The following is a 19,525-nucleotide window of genomic DNA, read 5'->3' on the forward strand; positions in this document are numbered from 1 at the left end:
TTCTTTTTTTTCCTTGGTTGTTACTTGCATGGAGGTGTTAGGTCTCATTATTGTGGCATTGGATGCTATTCAGTTTGCTCGTTTTCACATGAGGCCTCTTAAGCTTTGTATGCATCAACAATGTTGCAGGGATCATACTCCGCTATCTCAGAGAATTCTTCTAGATTTCAGAACAAGCAAGTCTCTGTCTTGGTGGCTAAATTATCAGCTTATTACTTTTGGTTTTCCTATCTGTCACTATAGATGCCTTTCAGGTTCGGGCTTATCTAGAAATCTGAGAGAGCAAAAGGGGTTTGATCTCCTGAGGAGGTAAGGTTTACCTATAAATGTTCTAGAATTTTCAGAGCCCTTCAGAGTTGGCCTCTATTGATAAGGGAGTCTTATCTCCATTTTGAGACAGACAATATCACAGCAGTGGGGTATGTCAATCATCAAGGGGGAACTCAAAGTTCACTAGCCATGAGGAAAGTATTGCAATTTTTTTCTAGGCCAGAAGTCAGTTGTTGGCAAATTTCTGCTGTTCATATTCCTGGAGTGATCAGCTGGGAAGCAGATTTCTAAGTCGTCAGTCCTTGCATCCAGGGGAGTGGTCTCTTCATCTAGATGTGTTCAGTGAGATAGTAGATCTTTATGGTCTCCCAGAGATAGATCTGATCACCTCTTTGTTGAACTACAAACTTCCCAGTTACTGTGCAAGGTCCAGGGATCCTCAAGCAGTGTTTGTGGATGCTCTGGTAGTTCCTTGGTCTTTTCGAATAGCTTTTGTTTTTCCATCGCTGGTTTTTTTTCCTAGGGTGACTGCCACAATCAGACAAGATGAGGCATCAGTAATTCTGATTCCTCCAGCTTGGTCTTGCAGAGTTAGGTATGCAGATTTGGTTCAGATGTCCAGTCACCCTCCTTGGCCACTTCCTTTGAGTCCAGACCTTCTGTCTCAAGGTCCGTTTTTCCATCAGGATTTCAAATCTCTTAGCTTGATGGCATGGAGATTAAAGGATAGTTCTTAAACAGAGAGGGTTCTCTGATTCTGTTATTGATACTCTAATACAGACACGTAAGCCTGTGACCAGGAACATTATATATATATATATATATATATATATATATATATATATTCTAAGGTTTGGAAGACCTTGATTTCTTGGTGTTCGGATAATGTTTTTTTCATGGCGTTCTATAAGAATTCCTAAGATTTTGCAAGATTGTTTGGAAAAAGGTTTATCCGCCAGTTCTAAGAAGGGTCAGATTAAAGCTCTTTCAGTTCTTTTCCACAAGGAGATTCCTAATCTTCCAGACATGCATGGTTTTATTCAAGATTTGGCTAGAATTAAACCTGTAGTTAAACTAATTTCTCATCCATGGAGCCTTAGCTTTGATTTTGCAGGCTTCTCCTTTTGATCTTATGCATAAAGTGGATTTTAAGCTTCTTTCGTGGAATATTGTGTTCCTTTTGGCTATCTCGTCTACTAGAAGAGTTTCTGAATTGTCTGCTCTTTGTTGTGATCCTTCTTAACTTTTTTTTTTCATCAGGATTAGGCAGTCTTAAAGGGACAGTACACTGTAAAATTGTTTTTATATGAATGTATTTTCAATAACTTGTTATACCAGCTGCAGAGTATAAAATGTATGAGAAATTGCATTTTCAGGTTTATTTGTGTATATGAAGTAGCTGGTTTTGTGCTTTTTAAACCTCCCTATTACAATGGGTTGAGCTTCAGGTAATATCAGATCTCATTATGTTATCACTTTCAGTGTACACAGACTTGCTTCCTTATCTTATATTTGTTTAGAAAACCAAAGCTCAATACTTAGAGAGAACAATGGAAAATTATAATTGTATTACTTAACTATCATGCCCCCCACTGATAGTGTAATCTCATCTGCTGGCTGTGTTTACTTAGGCTATTCAATAGAATATACTCCAGTATAGAAACTTTCAGTATAGGTTGAGATACCACAGGATAAATCAACTATTTCAAATGCCAAATTAGGGATAAAGGAGCTACTTGTAAACAATTTAAAACACTCCAGCAGGTAAAATGAACCATTGGGAACAATTTAAAGGGGAGAACATTTTTGGGTGAACTGTGCCTTTAAGGACTAAGTTTCATTTCTTGTCTAAGGTTGTGTTTTCTGACAGTGGCAGTCGGGAAATTGTTTTCCCTTCTATGTGTCCTAATCCCACGCATGCTTTAGAAAGATCTTTGCATACTTTGGATGTTATTAGAGCGTTGAAGTATTATGATGAGGCTGCTCGTATTTCAGAACAACGTCTAGTTTGTTTGTTCACTGTTCTTGTTTCTAGGAAAGGGCAGAAAGTTTCTGCCGTTTCTTTGGCCTCTTGGTTGAAACTTCTGATTTATAAGGCTTACTTGGAGGCAGGTCAGCCTCCACCTATACGGATTACTGCTCATTCTACTAGATCAGTGGCCACTTCTTTGGCTTTCAAGAATGAGGCTTCTGTTTACCAAATTTGCAAGGCAGCTACGTGGTCTTCTTTGCATGCTTTTACTAAATTCTACCATTTTTATGTTTTTGCTTTTTCTGAGACAGCCTTTGGTAGGAAGGTCCTTCAGGCAGTTGTCAGCTTGATTTATTTTGGCTGTGTATTAATTTTAATTGCATTAAAAAAAAAGTTTTTTGAAGTTGTGGATTTAGTTTTTCAGTGACAAAAGATGTTTCTTTAATCCCGCCCTTTATGTCTCATTAGTCGTGGACTCCACAGCTTGGGTATTAGTTCCCAGAAGTAATGGATTGTGGACTCTCACCACCAGTATGAAAGAGAACATAATTTATGCTTACCTGATAAATTAATTTCTTTCATGGTGGTGAGAGTCCATGAGACCCCACCTTGTGTTTTTTCTGGTGTTGTTTTTTTCTTGCGTTCATTTTTTTCCCTACTCCTTTTACTTTTCTTCTTATTTATTTTCCTACTTTGTTTGCCTGGCTTATATATTAGACTGAGCTACCTATGAGGTGAGAGGGGTTTTATAGAGCTCTTGGGGTTTGGGAATCTTTGCCGCCTCCTAGTGGTAGGGAAGAGTAATTCCCAGGAGTAATGGATAGTGGACTCTCACCACCTTGGAAGAAATTAATTTATCAGGTAAGCATAAATTATGTTTTTGCTAGCACAGTCTACTAGATTTTGTAAATTGTTGTTCAGGGATATACCTATTGAAAAACCTTATGGAATCCACTTTCCTAGTCTTACCAATAGATTAATTAAATTGAAATAGCATTTTGATATACTTTGTTTTGCTTGCTTTCATTATAAAATACCTTTCTTTTGTTGTTAAAAAAAAGTGTTTGCCCCTAGCTCCATAGATAAGCCAAAAAGAAAATCCTTATCGCTCTTGACTGTGACTAATTAGGACTAACTGTTAATGGGATTGTTCCCTGTTCTAAGCAATCACTGTGTAGTGTATATTTAGTTGAGTCAGGCAGTTTGCAGTATATTTAAGAACAGAATCTGAGCTCTTTTTTGCTAAATAAATCATCTATATTGTAATATGTTTACATTTGAGTTTTTAGTTTCAAATATTACCGAACCAATCCAGCCTTTCAGAGATGAAGTAGATTAAGAACAGGCAACACAAGTAATTGTATAGTGTAATGATGTTTTGTTTCTCCAACATAGGTGTGTCCGGTCCACGGCGTCATCCTTGTGGGATATTCTCTTCCCCAACAGGAAATGGCAAAGAGCCCAGCAAAGCTGGTCACATGATCCCTCCTAGGCTCCGCCTACCCCAGTCATTCTCTTTGCCGTTGCACAGGCAACATCTCCACGGAGATGGCTAAGAGTTTTTTGGTGTTTAAATGTAGTTTTTATTCTTCAATCAAGTGTTTGTTATTTTAAAATAGTGCTGGTATGTACTATTTACTCTGAAACAGAAAAGAGAAGAAGATTTCTGTTTGTAAGAGGAAGATGATTTTAGCAAACGTTACTAAAATCGATTGCTGTTTCCACACAGGACTGTTGAGATGAAGTAACTTCAGTTGGGGGAAGCAGTTGGCAGACTTTTCTGCCTGAGGTTTGACTGGCCACATTTCTAACACGACTTGGTAATGCTGGAAGGCTGTCATTTTCCCTATGGGGACCGGTAAGCCATTTTCTTAGATTAAGTAAAAGAATAAAGGCTTTATAAGGGCTTAAAAAACTGGTAGACATTTTTCTGGGCTAAAACGATTACTTTGCTAAGCATATTTGACAGATTATAGCTCTTTATAGTTATTATAATCTTGGGGATTGTTGTTAAAAAACGGCAGGCACTGTATGGACACCTTTTTCAGATGGTGGCCTTCTCTAGTCATAGGCAGAGCCTCATTTTCGCGCCACTAATGCGCAGTTGTTTTTGGAAGGCAAGGCATGCAGATGCATGTGTGAGGAGCTAAGATCCACTGAAAAAGCTTATAGAAGGCGTCATTTGGTATCGTATTCCCCTCTGGGCTTGGTTGGGTCTCAGCAAAGCAGATTCCTGGGACTGTATAGGGGTTAAATGTAAAAACGGCTCCGGTTCCGTTATTTTAAGGGTTAAAGCTTTCAAATTTGGTGTGCAATACTTTTAAGGCTTTAAGACACTGTGGTGAAATTTTGGTGAATTTTGAACAATTGCTTCATACTTTTTCGCATATTCAGTAATAAAGTGTGTTCTGTTTAAAATTTAAAGTGACAGTAACGGTTTTATTTTAAAACGTTTTTTGTGCTTTGTTGACAAGTTTAAGCCTGTTTAACATGTCTGAACCATCAGATAAACGATGTTCTATATGTATGAAAGCCAATGTGTCTCCCCATTTAAATATATGTGATAATTGTGACATCGTGTCCAAACAAAGTAGGGACAATGATGCCACAGATAATAATAGTGCCCAAGATGATTCTTCAGATGAGGGGAGTAAGCATGGTACTGCATCACCCCCTTCTGTGTCTACACCAGTTTTGCCCACACAAGAGGCCCCTAGTACATCTAGTGCGCCAATACTTATTACTATGCAACAATTAACGGCTGTTATGGATAATTCTATTGCAAATATTTTATCTAAAATGCCTACTTATCAAAGAAAGCGCGATTGCTCTGTTTTAAACACTGAAGAGCAAGAGGACGCTGATGATAACGTTTCTGACATACCCTCACACCAATCTGAAGGGGCCAGGAGGGAGGTTTTGTCTGAGGGAGAAATTTCAGATTCAGGAAAAATTTCTCAACAAGCTGAACCTGATGTTGTAACATTTAAATTTAAATTAGAACATCTCCGCGCACTGCTTAAGGAGGTATTATCTACTCTGGATGATTGTGACAATCTGGTCATTCCAGAGAAATTATGTAAGATGGACAAGTTCCTAGAGGTTCCGGTGCCCCCCGATGTTTTTCCTATACCCAAGCGGGTGGCGGACATAGTAAACAAGGAATGGGAAAGGCCCGGCATACCTTTTGTTCCTGCCCCTATATTTAAGAAATTATTTCCTATAGTCGACCCCAGAAAGGACTTATGGCAGACAGTCCCTAAGGTCGAGGGGGCGGTCTCTACTCTAAACAAATGCACTACTATTCCCATAGAAGATAGTTGTGCTTTTAAAGATCCTATGGATAAAAAATTAGAGGGTTTGCTTAAAAAAAATGTTTGTTCAGCAAGGTTACCTTCTTCAACCAATTTCATGCATTGTTCCTGTCACTACGGCAGCGTGTTTCTGGTTTCGAAGAACTAGAAAAGTCGCTCAATAAAGAATCTTCGTATGAGGAGGTTATGGACAGAGTTCATGCACTTAAATTGGCTAACTCTTTTATTCTAGATGCCGCTTTGCAATTAGCGAGATTAGCGGCGAAAAATTCAGGGTTTGCTATCGTGGCGCGCAGAGCGCTCTGGCTAAAGTCTTGGTCAGCGGATGTGTCTTCCAAGACAAAATTGCTTAACATCCCTTTCAAGGGCAAAACACTGTTTGGTCCTGATTTGAAAGAGATTATTTCAGACATCACCGGAGGAAAGGGCCACGCCCTTCCTCAGGATAGGTCTTTTAAGGCTAGAAATAAGCCTAATTTTCGTCCCTTTTGCAGAAACGGACCAGCCTCTACTTCTACATCCTCTAAGCAAGAGGGTAATACTTCTCAACCCAAACCAAGCCTGGAGACCGATGCAAGGCTGGAACAAGGGTAAGCAGGCCAAGAAGCCTGCCACTGCTACCAAAACAGCATGAAGGGATGGCCCCCGATCCGGGACCGGATCTGGTGGGGGGCAGACTTTCTCTCTTTGCTCAGGCCTGGGCAAGAGATGTTCAGGATCCTTGGGCACTAGAAATAGTTTCTCAAGGTTATCTCCTGGAATTCAAGGAACTACCCCCAAGGGGAAGGTTCCACAGGTCTCAATTATCTTCAAACCAAATAAAAAGACAGGCATTCTTACATTGTGTAGAAGACCTGTTAAAGATGGGAGTAATTCATCCAGTTCCAGTAAGAGAACAAGGGATGGGGTTTTACTCCAACCTGTTCATAGTTCCCAAAAAAGAGGGAACATTCAGACCAATTCTAGATCTCAAGATCCTAAACAAATTTCTCAGGGTTCCATCGTTCAAAATGGAAACCATTCGAACGATCCTTCCTACCATCCAGGAAGGTCAATTTATGACCACGGTGGATTTAAAGGATGCGTACCTACATATTCCTATCCACAAGGAACATCATCAGTTCCTAAGGTTCGCTTTTCTGGACAAGCATTACTAGTTTGTGGCACTTCCATTCGGATTAGCCACTGCTCCGAGAATTTTCACAAAGGTACTAGGGTCCCTTCTAGCGGTTCTAAGACCAAGGGGCATTGCAGTAGTACCGTACTTGGACGACATCCTGATTCAAGCGTCGTCTCTGTCAAAAGCAAAGGCTCATACGGACATCGTCCTAGCCTTTCTCAGATCTCACGGATGGAAAGTGAACATAGAAAAAAGTTCTCTTTCCCCGTCAACAAGAGTTCCCTTCTTGGGAACAATAATAGACTCCTTAGAAATGAGGATTTTTCTGACAGAGGTCAGAAAATCAAAACTTCTAAGCTCTTGTCAAGTTCTTCATTCTGTTCTTCGTCCTTCCATAGCGCAGTGCATGGAAGTAATAGGATTGATGGTTGCAGCAATGGACATAGTTCCTTTTGCACGAATTCATCTAAGACCATTACAACTGTGCATGCTCAGACAGTGGAATGGGGATTATACAGACTTGTCTCCGACGATTCAAGTAGATCAAAGGACCAGAGATTCACTCCGTTGGTGGCTAATCCTGGACAACCTGTCACAGGGAATGAGCTTCCGCAGACCAGAGTGGGTCATTGTCACGACCGACGCCAGTCTGGTGGGCTGGGGCGCGGTCTGGGAACCCCTGAAAGCTCAGGGTCTATGGTCTCGGGAAGAATCTCTTCTCCCGATAAACATTCTGGAACTAAGAGCGATATTCAATGCTCTCAAAGCTTGGCCTCATCTAGCAAAGGCCAAATTCATAAGGTTTCAATCAGACAACATGACGACGGTTGCATATATCAACCATCAGGGGGGAACAAGGAGTTCCCTGGCGATGGAGGAAGTGACCAAGATAATTCAATGGGCGGAGGATCACTCCTGCCACTTGTCTGCAATCCACATCCCAGGAGTGGAAAATTGGGAAGCGGATTTTCTGAGTCGTCAGACATTCCATCCGGGGGAGTGGGAACTCCACCCGGAAATCTTTGCCCAAATAACTCAATTATGGGGCATTCCAGACATGGATCTGATGGCCTCTCGTCAGAACTTCAAGGTTCCTTGTTACGGGTCCAGATCCAGGGATCCCAAGGCGACTCTAGTAGATGCACTAGTAGCACCTTGGACCTTCAACCTAGCTTATGTATTCCCACCGTTTCCTCTCATTCCCAGGCTGGTAGCCAGGATCATCCAGGAGAGGGCTTCGGTGATCTTGATAGCTCCTGCGTGGCCACGCAGGACTTGGTATGCAGACCTGGTGAATATGTCATCGGCTCCACCATGGAAGCTACCTTTGAGACAGGACCTTCTTGTTCAAGGTCCATTCGAACATCCGAATCTGGTTTCCCTCCAACTGACTGCTTGGAGATTGAACGCTTGATTTTATCAAAGCGTGGGTTTTCAGATTCTGTAATAGATACTCTGATTCAGGCTAGAAAGCCTGTAACTAGAAAAATTTACCATAAAATATGGAAAAAATATATCTGTTGGTGTGAATCTAAAGGATTCCCATGGAACAAGATAAAAATTCCTAAGATTCTATCCTTTCTACAAGAAGGTTTGGAGAAAGGATTATCTGCAAGTTCTCTGAAGGGACAGATCTCTGCTTTGTCTATTTTACTTCACAAAAGGCTGGCAGCTGTGCCAGACGTTCAAGCGTTTGTTCAGGCTCTGGTTAGAATCAAGCCTGTTTACAGACCTTTGACTCCTCCCTGGAGTCTTAATCTAGTTCTTTCAGTTCTTCAAGGGGTTCCGTTTGAACCCTTACATTCCGTAGATATTAAGTTATTATCTTGGAAAGTTTTGTTTTTGGTTGCAATTTCTTCTGCTAGAAGAGTTTCTGAGTTATCTGCTCTGCAGTGTTCTCCGCCCTATCTGGTGTTCCATGCAGATAAGGTGGTTTTGCGTACTAAGCCTGGTTTTCTTCCGAAAGTTGTTTCCAACAAAAATATTAACCAGGAGATAGTTGTACCTTCTTTGTGTCCGAATCCAGTTTCAAAGAAGGAACGTTTGTTACACAATTTGGACGTGGTCCGTGCTCTAAAATTCTATTTAGAGGCCACTAAAGATTTCAGACAAACATCTTCTTTGTTTGTTGTTTATTCTGGTAAAAGGAGAGGTCAAAAGGCAACTTCTACCTCTCTTTCTTTTTGGCTTAAAAGCATTATCCGATTGGCTTATGAGACTGCCGGATGGCAGCCTCCTGAAAGAATCACAGCTCATTCCACTAGGGCTGTGGCTTCCACATGGGCCTTCAAGAACGAGGCTTCTGTTGACCAGATATGTAAGGCAGCGACTTGGTCTTCACTGCACACTTTTGCCAAATTTTACAAATTTGATACTTTTGCTTCTTCAGAGGCTATTTTTGGGAGAAAGGTTTTGCAAGCCGTGGTGCCTTCCATTTAGGTGACCTGATTTGCTCCCTCCCTTCATCCGTGTCCTAAAGCTTTGGTATTGGTTCCCACAAGTAAGGATGACGCCGTGGACCGGACACACCTATGTTGGAGAAAACAGAATTTATGCTTACCTGATAAATTACTTTCTCCAACGGTGTGTCCGGTCCACGGCCCGCCCTGGTTTTTTTAATCAGGTCTGATGAATTATTTTCTCTAATTACAGTCACCACGGTATCATATGGTTTCTCCTATGCATATTTCCTCCTGTACGTCGGTCGAATGACTGGGGTAGGCGGAGCCTAGGAGGGATCATGTGACCAGCTTTGCTGGGCTCTTTGCCATTTCCTGTTGGGGAAGAGAATATCCCACAAGTAAGGATGACGCCGTGGACCGGACACACCGTTGGAGAAAGTAATTTATCAGGTAAGCATAAATTCTGTTTTTACTTTAACATTTTACAGGAAGAATAAATGATGTCCCTTAACCCCTTAATGACCACAGTGTACCCTGTATGTCACTGGTCGTTAAGGGTTTTTTCAGGACATAATAGCACAAGTCTAGCAAGAAGACGCTATTGATACCCTCCCTCCAGCAGGCTTTGTGGAATAGAGCAGTCTCAACGCTGGTGGCAAGACCGCGCTATAAAACAATCAAGTCCCAAAAAAAGGCCAGTGACATACAGGGTACTTCGCTGGTCCTTAAGGGGTTAAAGGGACGTGTTACTTAGCATAAATTCCCATTTTTCCTTGGTGCTACTGTGAGATAGGAAAAGTTTTATGAAATACACCAGTCTTTTTTTTCTTTAGTTAAAACTAAGATCAACGCATCAGAGTAAGTGCTCTTTTTACTGTCAGCTGCATCTGCATAAACAACCAATCAGTGCTGAGTTGGCACTTTGATCTTTCTATAACTGAGAAGTGTCATAAAGTGACTGTGCCCGATGCAAGTTTCTTGTACCGTGTAAGTCTTGAGACTAGCATCCTGATTGGATATTTAAAATTCCATCAACGGGATGTGGCTACTCAGCAAATTTTAAGATAACAATTTTTTTTTTCTTTCTTACATTTCCTTTTTCACTATGTTTTTAATCCATGCAAGGAGATTTCTGAGCAGCTCAAAGGTAATGATTTGTGGATATATATGTACCAATAGTGATTCCAATTGTCTCACCAGCCAAGTTCTTCTCAAGTGTGACAATGCACTGCCCCTTGAGGGAGCAGCTTTAACCCCTGCTAAGGGGTTAAGTACATGGTGAAAAAGGACATTTATGTAAAAATAAATTTCTCTAGCATTTTTTTATCTTTTCATTACAACTTCTTCTTAATATAACAATAGTTATTGCATTGTTACATGGAAATATGTACCAGAACTTACAATCAGTTTGTGCTTAATTGCTGTCTAGAGAATCCATAGTTAGTCTGAAAAGAAAATATATGAGACATGAAGACGATGTGATACCACCAAGTCCTTTAACCATGGACTCTACACTGGACCTCATAGCCAAGGATGGGTGCAGCAGCCTGCTAGATGAAGTGTTTCTGGACCTGGAGGTGAGGACCTGCTTTTGAAAATCTTTTCACCTCATAACATTATCGATACTTTACTAAAATCCACTGTCCAGGAATTAACATAAATTTTCAGCCATTGTAAAATATAGTGTCCTTTTCCTACCATAATTTTTTCAGTTTATATAATGTCAAGAAAAGGTTCTGTGAATTTTAGTGTGGACAGCAAAAAGATGATGTAAAGAGAAATAATTTATCAGATTGAAGCTTTGTGCTTTTATAGTTGAACTTTAGGGTTGTATGACTGCTAATATGTGAATGTTTTCTGCCATTTTAAAGGGACAGTGAAGTCAAAATTAATCTTTCATGATTCAGAGAGCACAAGCAATTTTTAACAACTTTCCAATTGAATTCTGTTATCAACGTTGCTCCATTCTCTTGGTATCCTTTCTTGAAGAGTAAATCTAGGTAGGCTCATACGAGCTCAGGAATGTGCATGTGTCTAGCACTCTATAGCTACAGTTGCCACCTCCGCATAAGTTTTCTTATTAGACTCTACATTTAGTAGCTAGGTGATACCCTGGTTTCTGCCACAATTTTAGGGCTGGGCCTTGGTTCTCTTTTAACCCCCTGTTCACTGGAATGCTGAATAAAGTATAACTTTGTACTCTCTCTGATCAGCCAATCCAATGAGCAGTTATCAAAATCTCTAGCCAGATTTATTTTGATGTGCGAGGGCAATGCTTCATAAAATAAATTTACAAATTCTGAGCTTTCAAATTTGGGGTAGTTTTCGGCCATACTGTAAGCACTTTTTAGTGAAGAAAGGAATTTGATTGGGCTTTGATTCGCGCCACACTTCAAACCGTATACAGCTGCCTTCGCTGTGTTGATTGTGCGATACTGCCTGAAGTCCTTTTTGCGCTGTTTATTTCACTCCAAGAATTAATATTCATGTCTTTTAGTGAAATAAAAAACTTAAGATATTTGCCTTCAAATACCCATGGCAGAAATTCAATTTTAGATTGCCCATCGTTTATATTTAATACAGCTAAAACATTTTCATAAACCTCTATATGATCAATTATGGAAGTGGTCCCCCTTCTGGAAAATGGGTGTACTGCTTTATTTAAGAACTTAATTATTGTAGGGGTGTCATATACTTTACTAAGTACCTTACTGGATCTCATTGGGACCTTATGATTAGGGCTGGAGCACCCTCTATCTGCCCTATTTTTACTATGTGGCAATCCCTATTATTATATGGGCTATTTGGGTAGCTGGCTCCACCCTTTGACTCACTACAATAACTGTCCTCCCCCTCTGAAGTGGAGAAATTCCCTGAATTTAAAACATGAGGTGACTGCTTATTTGGGAAGTTTACTTCTGAGCCAATTGGGGTCCTTTGTTTAAATTGTAACCTAATACTCTGCACAAATTCTTTTAGGGTTTTTATAATATCTGCACTATCCTCATTAATTTCACTACTAATGGAGGGGGGTTTATTATTGCTATACTGCCTTTTTAGTTCACTTAGCTCTTTCTGGTGCTGGGTTTCAGCCTGACGATATTTTTCTCTTAATAAGAAATTTTCTTCCTGGCTCTATGCAAGTTGTTTAAATAAACGTTCTATTTGGGCTACTAATTTTTGGTTATGCTTTTGTAAGGTGGCCATGTTCTGGGGAAATGTAACAATTTAATTTTGGGCTATTTCTACATTTTCCTCGCATTTGCGTGATGAGTGAATTTCATCTTCTAGCTGCTGTAATTGCAATTCCTTTTCTATAAGATGAATGGACATTTCGTCATTAATGCACTTTACAAGCGGCCAGGATTTGAGTATTAGCTCATTCTGTTTTTTAGAATTTTTGCATTGATTAATTTTTAATAGTTCTTGGAATAATTCACTTGTTTCATTACACATTATATTATCAATAGCAATATTTTTGGCCTTAGTGGTAAGCATATCAATATACTCATTAAAATCACCCAAAATATTAAATGATAGCGTCCATTTTAAAGGAGCCTGCCTTAGTAAGGGGTAACGTTTGGGGACACATTTCACTACTGTGTATAGATTCACTTCTAGTGACAGACATAGTTATTTTGGCCTAGTATTTAGTTAATTTAAAACGCTAATACAATTTTAACAGCACAAAAAACAAGTTGTTTTTTTAAAAATATAAAAAAAAAAAATTATAATAAATTTTACTTTACTACAAAATATATGATATCCATGTGATAAAGAATAATGATCTTTCAGCGGTGCCTCCGTGTTAGATATATCTTAGGTTACAATATTAATTATACTTTATTTAGCAGTAACCTCCAAACGTATTATATATTTACGTAACTATATTTTTAGTAAAAATTTGATATTTATTCCTTAGTTCTGATCAGTTAAGCTTTATATATACAATCCTACCAGGAGGGGCAAAGTTTCCCAAACCTCAAAATGCCTATAAATACACCCCTCACCACACCCACAATTCAGTTTTACAAACTTTGCCTCCTATGGAGGTGGTGAAGTAAGTTTGTGCTAAGATTTCTACGTTGATATGCGCTTCTCAGCATTTTGAAGCCCGATTCCTCTCAGAGTACAGTGAATGTCAGAGGGATGTGAAGGGAGTATCACCTATTGAATGCAATGGTTTTCCTCGCGGGAGATCTATTTCATAGGTTCTCTGATATCGGTTGTAGAGATTCATCTCCTACCTCCCTTATTCAGATCGACGATATACTCTCATAGTCCATTACCTCTACTGATAACTGTTTCAGTACTGGCTTGGCTATCTGCCATATGTGGATGGGTGTCTTTCGGTAAGTATGTTTTCATTACTTAAGACACACTCAGCTATGGTTTGGCACTTTATGCATTAATATAAAGTTCTAAATATATGTATTGTACTTATATTTGCCATGAGTCAGGCTTATGTATATTTCCTTTTGCAGACTTCATATTTGGGAAAAAACATATTTAGGAAAATATTTTTTCTTACCTGGGCTATAGTCTTTTTTCAGGAGTCTTTTTTTCAATTGACTGCTTTTTCATTAAATTTCACGTGCAAAATTAGGCTCGTGAGGGAGCAAAATGCCAAAGTTTATTGCGTCATTCTTGGAGCAAGATTTTTTTGGCGCAAAGGTACGTCCGTTGACGCAAATTCGTAATTTCCGGCGTCTTAGTTGACGCTGAGTTCCTTGCACAAGGTTGCGTCTACAATGAAGCGAGTGTGTCATTTCCGGATGTTGTTAGTGCCAAAAAAAATTTCAGTTGCTTTGTGCGTCATACTTGGTGCAAAATAATTTCATTATTTAAAACCCCATTCCTATATGCCTCTTGCCTTTTTCTATGTGAGAGGGCTATGCTGTTTGCATTTTTTCCCATTCCTGAAACTGCCATATAAGGAAATAGATAATTTTGCTTTATATGTTGTTTTTTCTCTTACATTTGCAAGATGTCTAAATCTGATCCTTTCTCAGAAACCACTGTTGGAACCCTGCTGCCTGATAACAGTTCTACCAAAGCTAAGTGCATCTGTTGTAAATTTGTGGAGATTATATCTCCAGCTGTGGTATGTAATAGTTGTCATGATAAGCTTTTACATGCAGAGAATGTATCCATCAGTAATAGTACAATGCCTGTTGTTCCTTCAACATCTAATGTACATAATATACCTGTGAATATAAAAGATTTTATTTCTGATGCGATTCAGAAGGCTTTGTCTGCCATCCTGCCTTCTAATAAACATAAAAGGTCTTCTAAAACTTCTCATAAAGTTGATGAAATTTCAAATGACCGACAACATACTGAATTATCCTCCTCTGATGAGGATCTATCTGATTCAGAAGATCCTTCCTCAGATATTGACACTGACAAATCTACTTATTTATTTAAAATGGAATATATTCGTTCCTTGTTAAAAGAGGTGTTGATTACATTGGATATTGAGGAAACTAGTCCTCTTGATATTAAAACTAGTAAACATTTAAATTCTGTTTATAAACATCCTGTGGTTACTCCAGAGATTTTTCCAGTTCCTGATGCTATTTCTGATATGATTTCTAAGGAATGGAATAGGCCTGGTACTTCTTTTATTCCTTCTTCAAGGTTGACAAACTCCTATCCTTTGCCAGCAGTTAGAATGGAGTTTTGGGAAAAGATCCCCAAAGTTGATGGGGTTATTTCTACTCTTGCTAAACGTACTACTATTCCTATGGAAGATAGTACTTCTTTTAAAGACCCTTTAGATAGGAAACTTGAATCTTATCTAAGGAAAGCTTATTTATATTCTGACTATTTTCTCAGGCTTGCCATTTCTATGGCTGATGTTGCAGCTGCATCAACTTTTTGGTTGGAAAGTTTAGCGCAACAGGAAATGGATCCTTATTTGTCTAGCATTGTTCGCTTGCTTCAACATGCTAATCATTTTATCTGTGATGCCATTTTTGATATCATCAAAATTGATGTTAAATCTATGTCTTTAGCTATTTTAGCTAGAAGAGCTTTGTGGCTCAAATATTGGAATGCTGACATGGTATCTAAGTCTTAATTACTATCTCTTTCTTTGCAAGGTAATAAGTTATTTGGTTCTCATTTGGATTTGATTATTTCAACTGTCACTGGGGCGAAGGGATTTTTTTTGCCTCAGGATAAAAAGACCTAAGGGTAAATCTAAAGCTTGTAACCGTTTTCGTTCCTTTCAACAAAATAAGGAATAGAAACCTAATCCTTCCCCCAAAGAATCTGGTTCCAATTGGAAACCTTCTTCAAGTTGGAGTAAATCCAAACCAAAGCCAGCCGCCAAGTCTGCATGAAGGTGTGGCCCTCATTCCAACTCAGCTGGTAGGGGGCAGATTAAGATTCTTCCAAAACATTTGGGCAGATTCTGTTCAAAATCAATGGATTCAGAGTATTGTCTCTCAAGGGTACCGAATAGCATTCAGAGTAAGACCTCCTGTGAGAAGATTTTTTCTCTCATGCATCCCAGCAAATCCAGTAAAGGCTCAGGCTTTTCTGAAGTGTGTTTCAGACCTGGAGCTTTCAGGGGTAATCATACCAGTTCCATTTCAGAAACAGGATCTGGGGTTTTATTCAAATCTATTCATTGTCCCAAAGAAAGAAAATTCATTCAGGCTAGTTCTGGATCTGAAGATTTTGAATCGTTATGTAAGAGTGCCAACTTTCAAAATGGTGACTATAAGGACTATTCTGCCTTTTGTTCAGCAAGGGCATTATATGTCCACAATAGACTTACAGGATGCATATCTTCATATTCCAATTGATTCAGACCACTATCTGTTTCTGAGATTCTCTTTTCTAGACAAGCATTACCAGTTTGTCGCTCTTCCATTTGGCCTAGCGACAGCTCCAAGAATCTTTTCAAAGGTTCTTGGTGCCCTACTCTCTGTAATCAGAGAACGGGGTATTGCGGTGTTTCCTTATTTGGACGATATCTTAGAACTAGCTCAGTCTTTACATTCTGCAGAATCTCACACGAATCAACTAGTGTTGTTTCTTCATATTACATGGTTGGAGGATCAATTTACTAAAAAGTTTGTTGATTCTTCAGACAAGGGTCACCTTTTTAGGTTTCCAGATAGATTCAGTGTCCATGACTCTGTCTCTAACAGACAAGAGACGGTTAAAATTGGTTTCAGCTTGTCGGAACCTTCAGTCTCAATCATTACCTTCAGTAGCTATGTGCATGGAAGTTTTAGGTCTCATGACTGCAGCATCGGACGCGATCCCCTTCGCTTGTTTTCATATGAGACCTCTCCAGCTTTGTATGCTGAACCAATGGTGCAGGGATTATACAAAGATATCACAATTAATATCCTTAAATCCCAATGTTCGTCTTTCTCTGACTTGGTGGTTAGATCACCATTGTATAGTTCAAGGGGCCTCTTTTGTTCATCCAACCTGGACTGTGATCACAACAGATGCAAGTCTTTCAGGTTGGGGAGCTGTCTGGGGATCTCTGACAGCACAAGGGGTTTGGAAATCTCAAAAGGCGAGGTTACCAATCAATATTTTAGAACTCTGTGCTATTTTCAGGGCTCTTCAGGTTTGGCCTCTGTTGAAGAGAGAACCGTTCATTTGTTTTCAGACAGACAATATCACAACTGTGGCATATATCAATCAGGGTGGGACTCACAGTCCCCAAGCTATGAAAGAAGTATCTCGGATACTTGCTTGGGCGGAATCCAGCTCCTGTCTAATTTCTGCGGTTCATATCCCAAGTATACACAATTGGGAAGCGGATTATCTCAGCCGTCAGACTTTACATCCGGGGGAGTGGTCGCTCCATCCAGATGTGTTTTCTCAGATTGTTCAGATGTGGGGTCTTCCAGAAATAGATCTGATGGCTTCCCATCTAAACAAGAAACTACCCAGGTACCGGTCCAGGTCCAGGGATCCTCAGGCAGAAGTGGTGGATGCGTTAACAGTTCCTTGGTGTTACCAACCTGCTTATATTTTCCCGCCTCTAGTTCTTCTTCTAAAGAGTGATCTCCAAAATCATCATGGAACAATCGTTTCTGTTGCTGGTAGCTCCAGCAGGGCTTCACAGGTTTTGGTATGCGGATCTTGTTCTGATGTCCAATTGCCAACCTTGGCCACTTCCATTAAGGCCAGACCTTCTGTCTCAAGGCCCATTTTTCCATCAGGATCTCAAATCATTAAATTTGAACTTATGGAAATTGAACGCCTAGTGAGAGGTTTCTCTGACTCAGTGATTAATACTATGTTACAGGCTCGTAAATCTGTTTCTAGGAAGATTTATTATCGAGTTTGGAAGACTTATATTTCATGGTGTTCTTCTCATAAATTCTCCTGGCATTCTTTTAGAATTCCTAGAATTTTACAGTTTCTTCAGGATGGTTTGGATAAGGTTTTGTCTGCAAGTTCCTTAAAGGGACAAATCTCTGCTATTTCTGTTTTATTTCACAGAAAGATTGCTAAGCTTCCTGATATTCACTGTTTTGTACAGGCTTTGTTCCGTATCAAGCCTGTCATTAAATCAATCTCTCCTCCTTGGAGTCTTAATTTTGGTTTTGAAGGCTTTACAGGCTCCTCCGTTTGAGCCTATGCATTCTTTGGACATTAAACTACTTTCTTGGAAAGTGTTGTTCCTTTTGGCCATCTCTTCTGCTAGAAGAGTTTCTGAATTATCTGCTCTTTCTTGTGATACTCCTTTTCTGATTTTCCATCAGGATAAGGCAGTTTTGCGAACTTCATTTAAATTTCTACCTAAGGTTGTGAATTCTAACAACTTTAATAGAGAAATTGTTGTTCCTTCTTTGTGTCCTAATCCTAAGAATTCTTTGGAGAGATCCTTACATTCTTTGGATGTGGTAAGAGCTTTGAAATATTCTACTAAAGATTTCAGGAAGACTTCTAGTCTATTTGTTATCTTTTCTGGTTCTAGGAAAGGTCAGAAGGCTTCTGCCATTTCCTTGGCATCTTGGTTAAAACTTTTGATTCATCAGGCTTATTTGGAGTCGGGTCAGGCCCCGCCTCAGAGAATTACAGCTCATTCTACTAGATCAGTCTCCACTTCATGGGCTTTTAAGAATGAAGCGTCAGTTGATCAGATTTGTAAAGCAGCAACTTGGTCTTCTTTGCATACATTTACTAAATTCTACCGTTTTTATGTATTTGCTTATTCGGAAGCAGTTTTTGGTAGAAAAGTTTTTTCTAGGCAGCTGTTCCAGTTTGATTGCTCTGCTTATGTATGTTTAAGGTTTTTTTTTTCTTTTCATTTAGGAGAATAAACTTATATTTTGGGTTGTGGATTAATTTTTTCAGCAGAAAATGGCTGTTATTATTTTTATCCCTCCCTCTCTAGTGACTCTTCTGTGGAGTTCCACATCTTTGGTATTACTATCCCATATGTCACTAGCTCATGGACTCTTGCCAATTACATGAAAGAAAACATAATTTATGTAAGAACTTACCTGATAAATTAATTTCTTTCATATTGGCAAGAGTCCATGAGACCCACTCTTTTTATGGTGGTTATGATTTTTTGTATAAAGCACAATTATTTTCAAATTCCTTTGTGGATGCTTTTTACGCCTTCTTTATCACCCCGCTACTTGGCTATTCGTTAAACTGAATTGTGGGTGTGGTGAGGAGTGTATTTATAGGCATTTTGAGGTTTGGGAAACTTTACCCCTCCTGGTAGGATGGTATATCCCATTCGTCACTAGCTCATGGACTCTTGCCAATATGAAAGAAATGAATTTATCAGGTAAGTTCTTACATAAATTATGTTTTTCTATACAAAGCAAACCATGAAATATATTTCTATAAATTAACCTTAGCTCCAAATGAATCGCCTATTAAAATATCACAGATGAGTATACCAGAACAATCTATAATTAGCCAGCAACTCTGATTCAATACGTCTGATGGAATTTCCAGGGAAATAGAATTCACTCTTTTCGACCCAATATAAGCTTATATACTTCACTTAAACCCAGACATTGTTACACAATACTACCAATTCAACATATGCCAATTAATCTAGCATGAAATAACTGCTTATTTAACTACAATAAAACAAATTCTAAAATATATCACAATAACTGCAATTTACTTATGACATTAAAATATATAAATCCTTTCTCAATAATAATATTTAACACCAGTACACTTACTACCCTAGTCTAATCAATATTAAAGTTACAGTCAAGTCCAAAAAAACCTTTCAAGATTCAAATAGGGCATTTAATTTTAAACAACTTTCCAATTTACTTTTACCACCAATTTTGCTTTGTTCTCTTGCCTTGAAGGCCACCTCTAATCTAAATGCATTTTGACAGTTTTTCACCACTAGAGGGTGTTAGTTCATGTATTTCATATAGATAACATTGAGCTCATGCACGTCAATTTACCATGGAGTGAGCACTGA

General features: G+C 39.0%; 1 protein-coding gene across 2 annotated transcripts in view; it reads left to right on the forward strand.

Moving 5' to 3' along the window:
* Positions 1-19,525, forward strand: part of EXOC3 (exocyst complex component 3) — a 99,742-nt gene that overhangs the window by 61,444 nt on the left and 18,773 nt on the right. For both annotated transcript variants that reach the window (XM_053714394.1, XM_053714393.1), the window contains exon 9: positions 10,508-10,655. In XM_053714394.1, the coding sequence (XP_053570369.1) occupies positions 10,508-10,655 (148 nt within the window). The remainder of the gene's footprint in view (positions 1-10,507; positions 10,656-19,525) is intronic.

This window comes from Bombina bombina, chromosome 5 (assembly GCF_027579735.1).
Source record: "Bombina bombina isolate aBomBom1 chromosome 5, aBomBom1.pri, whole genome shotgun sequence".
Lineage (NCBI taxonomy): Eukaryota > Metazoa > Chordata > Amphibia > Anura > Bombinatoridae > Bombina > Bombina bombina.